The sequence below is a fragment of the Lipotes vexillifer genome, unplaced genomic scaffold (genome assembly GCF_000442215.2).
Source record: "Lipotes vexillifer unplaced genomic scaffold, Lipotes_vexillifer_v1.1 scaffold916, whole genome shotgun sequence".
NCBI lineage: Eukaryota > Metazoa > Chordata > Mammalia > Artiodactyla > Lipotidae > Lipotes > Lipotes vexillifer.
The window spans coordinates 3,959,428-3,972,657 of NW_006798383.1; the positions used below are offsets into that span (position 1 = coordinate 3,959,428).

Genomic DNA, 13,230 nt, shown 5'->3' on the forward strand with positions numbered 1-13,230 from the left:
GGCATTCCTTTCCTGTGAGATTCTGTAACTAGGGAGGGGGTAGGGGAATAGAACAGAAAAGAGGGGGAAGAAAAGTTCTGGTTTGAGAGTTTCCCTCTGGCTCATCAATGAGTCCTTTCAGGGTTCCCTCTCCCCAACTAAGTGATCATTTCCTGTCCAGCACACTACACCCATTGATGGGGTATCAGCAAATCCCAACAGTTTACGCCGGAAGGACACGAGGAGACTGGACAGGAGTTGATGGGGGGAGAGGAAGAAGGCAGGAGGGTAAGGTGTGGCTTTCAATCCCATATTGTTAGATTAAGAGAGGATTTGTAATTCAGGAAGCTGGCTCACCTTTGGCTCATCTCATAGATAGAGCCATAATGACAGTGGGATAAAGTCAGGTACTTGGAGGCAAACATGCAAGCCTGGCCTCTCCTAGATGACTCACCACCAGCGGCCTGCAAAGGAAGGAGTGGACCTTGGTTGTGAGGGCCAGCAGTGGATGTCTCTTCTGTGTGTTTTTATAGGCCTAAACCAGGCTCATAGCCCTAAGGAAGAATCTAGAACCTCTCAGCTTTCCCTTCCTGGTGTAGGAAGGGTTGTTGCCCAACTCTCAATGACTCTGCCTTGTCTGGTGCCTGCCTCTGATAAACAGCGGTGGGCCCCCTAGTGGCCATGTCTGTGTTCATGTCTGTCTACCCTAGACCGTAGTGATTAGTGCAGAGAGGGCACCTGACCCAAGTCAGGCCAATCAGAGTCTTGCCTGGGATTTTTCAATTTGGAACTGGGAGAGAGTCAGTCTCTCTGCTGTTGGGAACCACAAGATATGAAATTTGGGAGCTACTGACAGCTGAACTACTGATGACAGTACCCAGAGAGAAGCCAAGACAAGACAGAGGGAGAGCGGTCCTGGTTTCAGGTGTTCCTGAAGCCACTGCCTCTCTCCCCTTTCCACCATCTGGTTGACTGCATAAGCTTCCCTGGTATAGCCTTCCAACCAAGTCTCCTTTTTGTCTAAGCCAGTATGAGTGTAAAACTATTACTTGTAACCTAAAGAGGCCTAATCAAATTAGTTGGCAACAAGGGAGGTGTCTACAATGGAACTGTGGATCCGTGCTACCATCCCCCTGTGTGACATGCCTGGGTATGTTAGAGAGACACACATATCATACACTTGTACAAACAGGGAGATAAGAGCCTTATTTGGTTAGACAGACACAGTGGTATGCCCCATTTATGTCTGTAGTTCAAGAAACTGCTTATTTTTCTGTTTCAGTCTTTTCTGTGTGTTTGCTTTTCTTTGCCTGCAATGATGTGGTGGCTTGTGTCTCACCCTGGATGTTTACAGACACATGTCTGCTCAAGTACCCAGCACCCACGGCCAACCTCCCGCCTTTCCGCCCTGGCTTACCACCCTCCAGACGAAGGAGGGTGACAAAGCATGACTGTTAAGACCATCTGAGGAAGCCAACGAAGCCCCAAGTATCTGCCTGCATCATCCAAGACTGAGCCCAACCCAGCTTGACCGCCGAGGTTCCCTCTTCTGTCCCTCTGCTCTGCCTAGACTCTGACCCTGAGAGCTTGGGAAGGGGATTCTCTGGATGAGTGAGGACATGAGAGAAGCCAACCCACCAGACACTCAGGCCAGGTGTGGAACCAGGTGTGGAACCAGGCACCATCTGAGCTCAGACCCACTCACCTGCAGGTCAAAGAACTTGCTGTACCTCCGGTAGATGGTCTGGGACGTGGAGTCGGACCAGGTCACGTTAATGATGTATACCTGTGGGGAAAAGATAAGAGCAGGTGAGTGGGTGACTAAAGCAGGGCCTCAAGCTGTGCCAGGCATCATTTTACATGACTGTGGGTATTCCACGCCAGGACCATTCTTTTTCTCATCTTTGTCCCCAGGGCTTTAGCACAGTGTCAGGTAGACATGGATGCCACACATGTGTCTAAATACACACACACACACACACACACACACACACACACACACACACACACCTAGAAGGGTATTCAATAAAATGCTAAGGATGATTACCTTAGGAGGGTAGGGTTACAAGTGGTTTTAATTTTCTTCTTCTTGTTTATGTGTATTTTATACAATGAACATAAATTTGGGGTTGTTTAAAAATTTAAGTAGCTTATTTCCACTGGTTCTCAAACTTTACGGTGAATGAGATTTTGCAAAGGGCCTTCCAAAATTGCAGATGTCAGGACCCCACCCTCTGAAATTCTTCATAAGTAGACCTGGGTTTTGGAGGATCAGGCATCTACATTTTATTCTTTTAAACAATTTTTATAGAGCAGTTTTAGGTTCATAGAAAAACTGAGCAGAAGGTACAGAGGTTTCCCATATATCCCCACCCCCACACATGCACAGCCTCTCCCATTACTAACATCCCTCACCAGAGTGGTACATTTGTTGAAATTGGGCATCTATGTTTTAAAAAACCCACTCCAGGTCATTCTGCCACAGTTGATCCTCAGTACACACTCTGAACCCACTTCAGGAGACTGTAAACATTTCAGAGATGTGTGGTTCATCCCAGTATCCCTAAGTCTTAGCTCTGCGTCTGGCACTGAGTGGGTGCTCAGAAACCATTCTGCTCCATTGAACAACCAAACTGACCCTCTGGATGAGAGGGAGATTTACAGGAGAGAAATTAGCACATGGAAGATTTGTAAACTTTTCTGAAATGAAGGCATTTCAGGACCCCATTCCCAATGTCACCCCAGTTCCCAGTGCTCAACCAGGCTCTGGACTACTGCCTCAGGCCACTCTGGAACGCTCAACTAGCCCAGGAGGTGGGTGGGACTCCAAACTGGAGGAGAGAAAGTCCCAGGCCCACACAATCTGTCCTATATTTCCCACCATTTCTGTCCCTCTTATCTGAACTCACACCAAAGACACGCCTTCCTGGGAGAGGCTTCAGTTAGAGGGAGGGTCCCCTCACACAACCTCAGGGCTACTCCGCTGAACTTCCCCACAGTGCCTGTTGTGATGTCTCCAAGCACAGCGTTAAGGGAGGGCGACCCAGGGTTAAGACGTGGGCGAGACCTCCACCCGCTTCCTCCCTCAGAGGAGAATGAGCTGCTGTAGGTCACAGCACTGGTTCCCCTGCCAGGATGCCCCGTCCACCAGAATCACCTGTGGAACTCCCTAAAAACCCATATTCCCGGGACTCTGCCTAGCGATTCTGATTCAGGAGGTCTGAGGGGACTCCATCAGAGAGGAGAACAAAGTGGTCAGAGAGGTCAGGGTCGCAGCCACTGTGAGAAGGAGGGAACATTAGCACAGAGAAGGAGCATTTGGAAACCTTGGCATCAGATTGGCTGACTTCACCACATGCCTGGAGCAGGGCTCTCTTGGTCTGCTCGGGCTGCTAAAACTTAATTCCATAGATGGGTGACTTAGACAACAACATTTATTTCCCACCGTCATGGAAGCTGGAAGTCCCAGATCAAGGTTCCTGGTGGAACCTTCCTCCTGGCTTGCAGATGGCCGACTTCTGTTGTGTCTTCACATGCTGAAGACAGAGTGAGCTCTAGTCCCTTCCTCTTCTTATAAGGGCACTAATCCCATCATTGGGGCTCCATCCTTGTGACCTCACCTGAACCTAATTACTTCCCAAAGGCCCCACCTCAGACACCATCATACTGGGGATCTGGGCTTCAACTTGTGGATTTGAGGGGAGGGGAGGGGGAAGGCACGAACATTTACTTCATAGCAAGAGTTCTGCACACAGGAGTATGAGGCTTTATGTTTGGCTGCTCAGTTAACAGCCAAAGAAATGAGCTCTGAATCTACTCCCTTCTCCCCTCCGATCTCTAAGTCACAGAGTCAGCCTCGTGCCGTGTGGAGTGTTTGTTCTGAAACACACCCAAGGAGAGCGCCATAAAGCAAAGCAAATACAGCTGAGTGTTGCCACCCTGAAATGGGGTATTTATGATATGACATGTTTTATGTGATCCCAATTAAGAAAGACCATAAAGTGAAAAGGCCATCCCTATCCTCACAAGCCCAAAATAAACTGACATAAATAAATATATAGGGATATGCTTTGCTTTGTATCATATATAAACATATAACTCACACAATAAATTGTAGAAACCATTTAGGTAATGGTTACTATGTGCCAGCACAGTGTAAAGCACTCATATGCATTAGCTCATTTAATCTTCAGCCCAAGAGGTAGCTACCATTGTGATCCCCATTTTGCACAAGAGGAAGTTGAGGTTCAGAGAAGCCAAATAGCTTGCCCAAGGTCACACAGCTAGGAAAATACAGAGCAAAAGATTGAACCTAGGTCCAGCTGAGTCTAATCCCTATGCTCTTAACCACACTGGACTGTCTCCCTATATGTAAATTCAGGAGTGGGGATATTTAATCAAACTACTTGATGAGGACTGAATGGCATTTTTTAAAATAAAGTTTTGGGTAATCTGAAAAGTCTGTACAACCCTTGAGGAACATGGGGGAGGAAGGCTAATTCTGAGAGCCTGAGACCAAGAAGAGACAGAACTTGGCCCAGACAGAGATCAACGGTTAAGAATGCTACAAAACCAGACAGACACAGAGGAAACTCTCATACACAACTGGCTTCACCGACTGTGGCAGGGTGCTCTACGGTTTCTCACAGGGGTTATAGCCCACCCCATCCCCCCCTGCTGACCCCCAGCTCCTTGACTCCCAAATCCTGCCAGCTACATCTCCCCTCCCACCTGCATCTCCCCTTCCCACAGATGCTGTGCACGACAGGTACTGCCTTCCTGACCTCTGCACAGGCAGATGCACCGTAGGGAGGCCCCAAGTGACCGGGCCCTCTCGGGAGAGAGTCTGCACTCGCTCGCAGGCCATTAAACAGTAGTCCTTCTCCCTGGCCAACCAAGTGGGACCCAGAGGAAGGGCTTAACTGGGGCTTAACATGACCCATGCTCCATCCTCCCTAGTAATTAAGGGCTTCCCTTCACCTCCCAGGGAGAATTAATCACAGGCTCACTGCCTCTGGCAGCTGGGAGGCCTCTCCTTTTGCAGAGGAGGAACCTAGGACCAAGGATGGCAATTTGCCAAGGAAAAGGCACAGAGCCTGGAGTCAGCCACTCCCCGGTTTCACTCTTAGGACCTTCCTTATCATCCGGCTGTGAGACCTCAGCCCAGCCTCTCAAGACCCTCAGGCTCTCTTCCTCTATTCTATGGGCACAGCCTTCAGGGCTACGAGGCCTGATCCACTATGTTGGTTTCATTGCAGGTGTGCTCACCCCGTTAGTGGTGGAGCTGGGACAGGAACCCAGACCTCCTAATTCCTAGTCTAGGACTAATCAGCACGTGACCAGCGTACACCTGCCCTAGAAAAGTCCTTCTTCCTTGACTACTGAAAACAGTTGAAGCGTCACAGGGCATTGCCACTATCTAGCACTTGACCTGAACCCACAAGGAAGACAGGCCTCTGGTGACTTACATGTCGGGGTGGGGAAATGAGCCTCCGCCCTCTGGTTCTCCCAAACCTCTGCGATTTGCCAGAGCCTCCCAGCCCCACCCCCAGCCTACCCTCCTGGAAAAACAGTGTAAAGCCTGAGTTGAGGAAACGGTCAGAGACTTCCCCGGGGGTAAGCCCAGAGGGCCTGTGGACAACCTCCAGGCCCCTTTCCCTCATCTGGGCTGTACGCTTGTCTGCTTTCTTCCAAAGCTTGACCATCCTAGATGATCACTCCAGATGAGCAAATGATACACAAAATTCCAGCCCGACCCACATTCCCCCATCCCCAAATCAGAGTTTCTCAAGCCTCCCTGAGCTGGCTGTGCTGGAGCCCCTAGCGATAAAACGCAGAGAAAGAGCAGGTGGAGGGCAAGGGGGAGAGGGCAGAGGTCACTGAAGAAAGCCAGCTCTGTTTACCGGGCTATGTCAGGGCCCCAGATAAACTCTCCTCTGGCTGCAGGAGCGACCAAGATAACGTTACCCAGCAGCTGGTTCCAAGAAAGGTTTGCAATTAAACACCCTGCTTCCACACACTGTACTTGGAGTTATGTTTCCTGGGTGGAGTTTCCCTTCCTTCTGGATTTTAAAAACTCATGGATTCTATTACCCCATCTCTGGCCACTTCAGGCAGATGGCAAGCATCTAGAAATTGCATCCAGCCCCCCCCGGAGAGGAAGCCCCAGAGCCTCAAGTTCACCTGCCAGGCTCACCCTCTTCCGAGGAGGGTCTCCACCACAGACACAAGTACAGAAGCTCCACGACGCCTCGGTCCCGCCAGCCCACCCGTTCCAAGGCCATCTTGGGCTGCCTCCCATCTGCTCAGCTCATTAGGCCCAGAAATGTCTGAGGCTTCTGAGACTTCCAAGTCCTGCTCCTTTCAACAAGGAAGTGGCCTTGATGCAGATCAGACCCGCAGCTCAGCGCCAGAGCACTGAGAATGAAGCCCAGCCCAGTTTCCATGGAGGGAGGTCCATGATCAGACCTGGGCTGTGACCAATTAATGACCCAAAGTTATGGCCTAATCATTCCTAGAAGGCCTGGGACCTGCCCCTGTTTAACTAGAAAGTGCCAGTTAGTACCCATTGCTCCCCGTACTGATGAAAAGTACAGTTAGAGACAAGGAGTTAGGAACCGTGGGGGAAATCCTCTACCTTTGTGGCACTGTGGCTCAGTTTACTAAGGAGGCCTTTCTCCCCTGGACCCCTGCCAGCTGCCCCAGGCCAAATGGAAACTCAATGACAATCTTCCTTCACCGGCTCCCAGCAACACAGGGTGGGACCAGTTGGCTAGGACTAGGGCATTGCATAGAGTTGTATAAGTTGCTCACTGTCCAAAGACTGCCCGGGACAAGTAGGGGTCGAAATCTAGCCTATCCTCTGCATCCCAAACTGTGCACCCTGGCTCCAGGCTGCAGGCACACAGATAAAGGAGCACCTCCTTCTAATGCATACAGAATGGTTCTGGCCAGGACATAGCACCTTGTCCCCTGGGTAGGTTGTCAGGGCTTTCCAGGGCCCTCGAGGTTATGGTATCTTCTCAGGACCCAGCTCCTCAACTTTCCCAAATCTTCTAGATGGAGGGATGCTTAATGTTTGAGATGGACTGTTCAGAAGTCTGAATGAACACATTCCAACAGCCAGTAAAGGGGAGTTTACATTTAGGGACGTGATCGCTGCTCTGGCTTCCTACTGGAGAAGTTCATCACGTTCTTCCTCAAGAAGATGATGGCAGCCCTAAGGTACCAATAGGCTCTAACCTTCTATTCAGAGGGCCCCATGTACTAAGTCCTATCACGGGCAGGGGAGTCCCAAATTAGGCCGGGCTGATCCTCAAGATGCAGACCACCCAGCAGGGCAGAGGACCCCAGGGCTGCTGCTCCTAGAGCAAGTGGCTCCACCAAGTGCTGGGCTGATGCCCCTCCTCCTCCCTGTTGGGGACCACTGACCCCCCCCTCCACCGATAAGCAGCAGGGGCCCCAGTATCAAAGACCCATCTTGACAACACTTGGCTGCACCCAAATTGAAAGCTCCCCAGATTTCATCATCTGACCTGGGCCCACCAGCCTAGCAAGTCTGGTGCCATCTCTTGTGCTCATAGTGCTCATTTTGCAGCTGAAAGTTTGTACTTCTTAATCTCTCTCACCTATTTTTCTCCTCCCCGCATCCCTTCCCCTCTGGCAACCACCTGTTTGTTTTCTGTATCTATGACTCTGTTTCTGTTGTTTGTTCGTTGTTTTGTTTGTTTTTTAGATTCCACATATAAGTGAAATCATACAGTATTTGTCTTTCTCCATCTTATTTCACTTAGCATAATACCCACTAGGTCCATCCATGTGGTCACAAATGGTAAGATTTCATTTTCATCCTCTTTATGGCTGAGTAAATACTGGGTTGGCCAAAGCGTTCGTTCGGGTTCTTCCATAACATCATACGGAAACCCAATATATATTACATTAATTTACATTACATGTTTATTTATATTATATATTTATATATTATACACTTTTTCATTCTCTTTATAGCTGAGTAACATTCCATTTTATATATGTGTGTGTGTGCGTGTGTGTGTGTATTTATATATAAAACATATTCTTTATCTAGTCATCTGTTGATAGGCACTTAGGTTGCTTCCCTATCTTGGCTATTGTAAATAATGCTGCAATGAACATAAGGGTGCATGTATCTTTTCTAATTACTGTTTTTGTTTTCTTCAGATAAATACCCAGAAGTGGAATTGCTGAATCATATGGTAGCTCTATTTTTAATTTTTTGAAGAACCTCCACACTGCTTTCCAAAGTGGCTGCACCAATTTACATCCCCACCAACGATGCATGAGGTGTTCCCGTTTCTCCACATCCTCACCAACACTTATTTGTTGTCTTTTTGATAATAGCCATTCTGACAGGTGTGAAGTGATACCTCATTGTGGTTTTGATTTGCATTTGGAAAAAGGGCTTTTAAGGGGATTTGGAGGAGGGGATACTCAGCAGGCTCTTAAACTGTATCAAACACCTTCAAGAGTGTTTGGTTGGTACTCATCACACTCAGTGCCTGCCATCGTTTGCGTGAATCATGGGCCTCGATTGTTTATTTAATTTTGAAGGCAATGCATAGGCAAGAGGGTTTGGAGGAAGCGTCCATATTGCTGGTGCCTCCATTTATTCCTCTGCAAGACGGGGATAACAGTAGTTACTTCACTTTGGGGCTGTTGTGAGGATTTGTGATCTAACCCTGTATCTCCCCATTAGAACACAAGCTTCCTGAAGGCAGATTATGGCATCCTAATGCCCAGCAAGACACTTTACACCTAAGACGCACTCATTTAATGTCCCCTAAGTAAGTGAAGGAACGAAGTCACCAGCTAATGTCGAGTGAGTGCTTGCCTGGTGCCTGGTTTTGTGCCACTCTAAAGATGAGGCAAAGTCCCCGACCTCCAGGCCCTTACAGCTCAGCTGTGGCAGCCAGACTCACACTGACAAACCAAGTAGGGAAGCAGTATAAGATGGAGTGATGGGATGCCAAAAAGTGAGGCTCAGAAAGGACCAAAGGCAGCATTGGCATCATGGAGGAGGAAGACGGCTCTGAAAGCATTTGATGGATTTAAATTTTAGCTTCAACATTTCTCTGCTGTGTGGGCTTGGGCATGTGTCTTAGCCTTTCTGAGTCAGGGTCTCCTTAGGTGCAAAGTGTGGTTTATAAAGGGATCTTCCTGTTAAATGTGATGAAGCACATGGGGGCGCCCAGCACAGGGCCTGGCACATGGGAAGCGCCCAGTGAACCTTTGCTATTTAGATACTCAGGAAGAGGGAGGGGGTGAACTGACTTCTTTCCATTTGTCCTGAGACTTGGATCATGACACCAGGAATAGGAGTAGGAGGGGAGCAGGATATGAGAAACAGGGACACAGATGGGCAGGGTAACACACACACACACACACACACACACACACACACACACACACATACACACACACACACATCCCACTACTAAGAACAAGCCTGGCCTGGGAAAGCAGAAGAGCAAAAATAACTGTGCTGCCCAGGGCTGGGAAAACAATGGCCATCCTCAGGAGCACCCCGCTGAAAGGATGGACAGGCTGTAGCAAGCCCCTCGGGGTCGGAGGCTTTTTTTCTTCTTTTTTTTTTTCATGTTTCCTGGACAGGAAATGAGTGTGCAAAGTAGGAGCTCCCAGGATTTACAAACCCTATGTGGACCTTAAAAAAGATTCAGATGTCGAAGCTCTGCCCTTACAGTCACCAGAACTAGGACAGAAACAGCAGGAAGAGCCAGTTTTTTACAAACCTTTTTCTTAAATGCAGGAACTAGTGGTTTCATTAGGAACAAAAATAATAGCCACATCTGTTTATTGATCACTTATTGCATTCCAGGCCTTGCTAAGCACTTTATCCAGATGATCTCACTTAATCCTTACATTGATTCTGTGAGGAAAGTGTTGTTATTGTCTCCAGTTGACAAATGAAGAGACCTCAAGAAATAACCGATCTACCTGAGGTCCCATGGCAAGTGATGGAGCTCAGGTTCAAATGCAGTGTCGACTGCCATAGCCTGACCACTTCGTCCTCTCTAATAACTACACCAGACTGCCTGGAGCCAGGCAGAGCCCCTGCCACAAGGATTTGCTCTGTCAGGTGGCTGTTCCATGTGTAGGTGACCCATCAGTCAGTACTGAGGCCACCCTGAGGCAGGGGGTAAGGAGCCCTCTATGGGGACCAGCACTCTATTTTGCACAGTTTAGAATCAATCTGATTGGCTAGGGACTTCCTTGGCGGCCCAGTGGTTAAGACTCCACCCTTCCACTGCAGGGGGCATGGGTTCGATCCTTGGTGGGGGAACTAAGATCCTGCATGCCTCTTGGTGTGGCCAAAAAAAAAAAAAAAAAAAAAAAAAAAAAAAAAAAAAAAAAAAAAAAATCCGATTGACTACATGAAAAGTTGGTACTCTCTCTGAGCCTCCAATCCCCATCTATAAAATGGGGGTGGTAACACCTGCTTCACTGTGAAGATTAATGAGAACACAAGCAAAGCACAACCACGGAGACTGGGACACTAGCTGCTCAATAAACGTCACCTCTCTTTCCCACCATACCCTTCAAAGTGCCTAGCACAGTCTTCTGTGCTCTTGGAGTTTTAGCCTCTTCCCTAGAAGTTTCTGGAGACACCAATGAGCCCAGAGTCAAGAAAGGAAGGCATTGTGTTTTCTAGGGCTCTGGGTGTGGTCCCCGCTGCTCGCTCTCTAGAGTACCTGAGGGCATGTGGTTGAACCTTTGTACCTCCCTCCCTCCAGCCCTGCCACCTCCCTCTGTTCCCAAGCCAGCTTATCAGAGAAAATGTGTCTGACCATCTTGAATCAGCAGGTGCTCCAATGGAGAGGCCCAGCAATTGGTGGGCATGGATGTCTTGGGTAATGCCCAGGAGCCCAGAGAGAGTGGCAGGGTGTCCAGGCTAGAGGAAGGAGGCTCTCCCTACTGTGGAAATTGAGAAAAACTCTAGATGCATATTGACATTCAGGAGCTAGAGTCCTGGAAACCTTAAACAAACGTATCCTCTCCCAAACCACAGAAAGGATCACGCTCCTGGGCTTCCAAGGGGCTTGGACGCAGCCCAGAGGATCTAGGAAAGAGTTGGAAAGAAGGATTCTAGCCCCACACACTCCCAAATCAATGACTGACCCAGGCCTGCTGACCTGGACACACACATCCTGTGACCATGCCCCATTCCCCCGTCACACCCTGGGGAGCACGGCAAAGGTTAACACACACAGCTTGGTTTCCTCTTCCTGGGAAACACAGCAGGCAGGCAAGGCCAGAGGCCAGCGGCCTCCTTCACACACAGCCTGCAGGGGAAGTGACCCCACCTTTTCCTCCTCGCCATCTGACACACTCACACCTTCCTCTCTGCTGTGCTCAGCAAAGCTCGACTTTTGACACAAGGAGAATTGCTGTCACTAGGAATTTTGTTGCATGGGGTAGACTGGAACAATCTTTTTGGAGAGCATTTTGGCAATATCTGCCCCAAACCAGCATTCCCTTTGACTCAGCAATTTTACCTCTAAGAATTTATCCACACAAGTGTGTGGATGTGTGTGTCTATGTGTGTGTGTGTGTGTTTATATACATAAAGATGTTTATGCAGCGCTGTTTGGAACAGCAAAAAATGAGGAATGTTGACTATCGATTTAAAATATGGTCAAATAAATTATGATTCCTACACCTGTTAAAGATAAGGGGGCTCTTTCTGTGTCATTAAGGGAAAATGTTCACAGTATATCGAGAAAAGAATAAAACAGATTACAAAACAGTGTGTATACAATACAGTTAGATTTCAGGGGAGGTGTGTATGGGGGTTTGTGCATGAGCACATACATGTACATTTTACATATCTGGAAAAATGTAACAAACTGATAATCGTGGTTACTTGGGTTAAGGAGAAATCCAATCGTTTCACTTTATACACTTCTCTATTATTTTATTTCTTTTGACTATGTCTGGCTTTCAGAATTTATTTTTTTAAACATTTTTTATTTCTTTAATGTTTTATCTATTTACTTTTGGCTGCGTTGGGTCTTCATTGCTGTGCGCAGGCTTTCTCTAGTTGCGGCGAGTGGGGGCTACCCTTCGTTGTGGTGCGCGAGCTTCTCATTGCAGTGGCTTCTCTTGCTTCTCTTGCTGCGGAGCACAGGCTCTAGGTGCACGGGCTTCAGTAGTTGTGGCACGCGGGCTCTAGAGCGCAGGCTCAGTAGTCGTGGGCTCAGACCAGGGCTTGAACCCGTGTTCAAAATTTTAAATAAGATTTCCATCTTACAAAACAATTGTGTTCTTTTAGCCTGTCCTTTGGCTAGCGCCAGCTCCTAGATATTCTGCCAACATCCAATATGTCTTCATTCTTGGGTAGATAGGGGATTTCAAGTTCAATGTTGAGCTCTTGAAGCCAAGGTCTGCAACACTGTCTACATATACCATTACCTGGAGTGCTTTAAAAATACTGTCTGCTGGGACTTCCCTGGTAGCGCAGTGGTTAAGAATCCACCTGCCAATGCAGGGGACAGAGGTTCAAGCCCTGGTCCAGGAAGATCCCACATGCCGTGGAGCAACTAAGCCTGTGTGCCGCAACTACTGAGCCTGCGCTCTAGAGCGCACGTACTACAACTACTGAAGCCTGTGCACCTAGAGCCCATGCACCACAACGAAGAGTAGCCCCTGCTTGCAGCAACTAGAGAGAAAGCCTGCTCGCAGCAATGAAGACCCAACGCAGCCAAAAATAGATAAATAAATTTATATGTAAAAAAAATACTGCCTGCCAACCCTACTGTATACCATTTAAATTAGAATCCAGAAAGTTGGGATGGACATTGGTAGTTTTCAGAGCTCCCAGGTAAGTCTACAGGTTGTTACAGGTTGAGAACCACTCAAGGTGGACCAATACCAAAAAAGACCACTGGACTAGCTGAAAAAAATACTCTTTAAGTAGAAAGCAGTATTATAGTGTAATTTGTGCTAGTAAGAGTCAGCTCTGCCTTCAAGAGGTCCAGTTAGGGAGTTTGCACTCAGTGCTTTTTCTCAAAATTCTGCCTCCAGTTTTGGAATTCACCAGCTCAAATGGGGAAAAGAAAACAAGGAGATGGGGGTTCACTTGTGAGCTGTGGCTGTGCCTTCACTTTCTTCGGCAGCCTGTGGCTGTCCCCACCTCCATGGGGCCTATATCAGTGACTCAGGGGTCAGAGTCCAGCCCTTTTCACCTCCAGGAGG

The 13,230-nt window shown here is 48.2% G+C and overlaps 1 protein-coding gene across 1 annotated transcript in view; it reads right to left on the reverse strand.

The window, feature by feature from the left end:
• SH3PXD2A (SH3 and PX domains 2A) overlaps nt 1-13,230 on the reverse strand; it is a 237,414-nt gene that overhangs the window by 181,674 nt on the left and 42,510 nt on the right. The window contains exon 2 of the mRNA XM_007470435.1: nt 1,685-1,765. Coding sequence (XP_007470497.1) covers nt 1,685-1,765 — 81 coding nt within the window. The remainder of the gene's footprint in view (nt 1-1,684; nt 1,766-13,230) is intronic.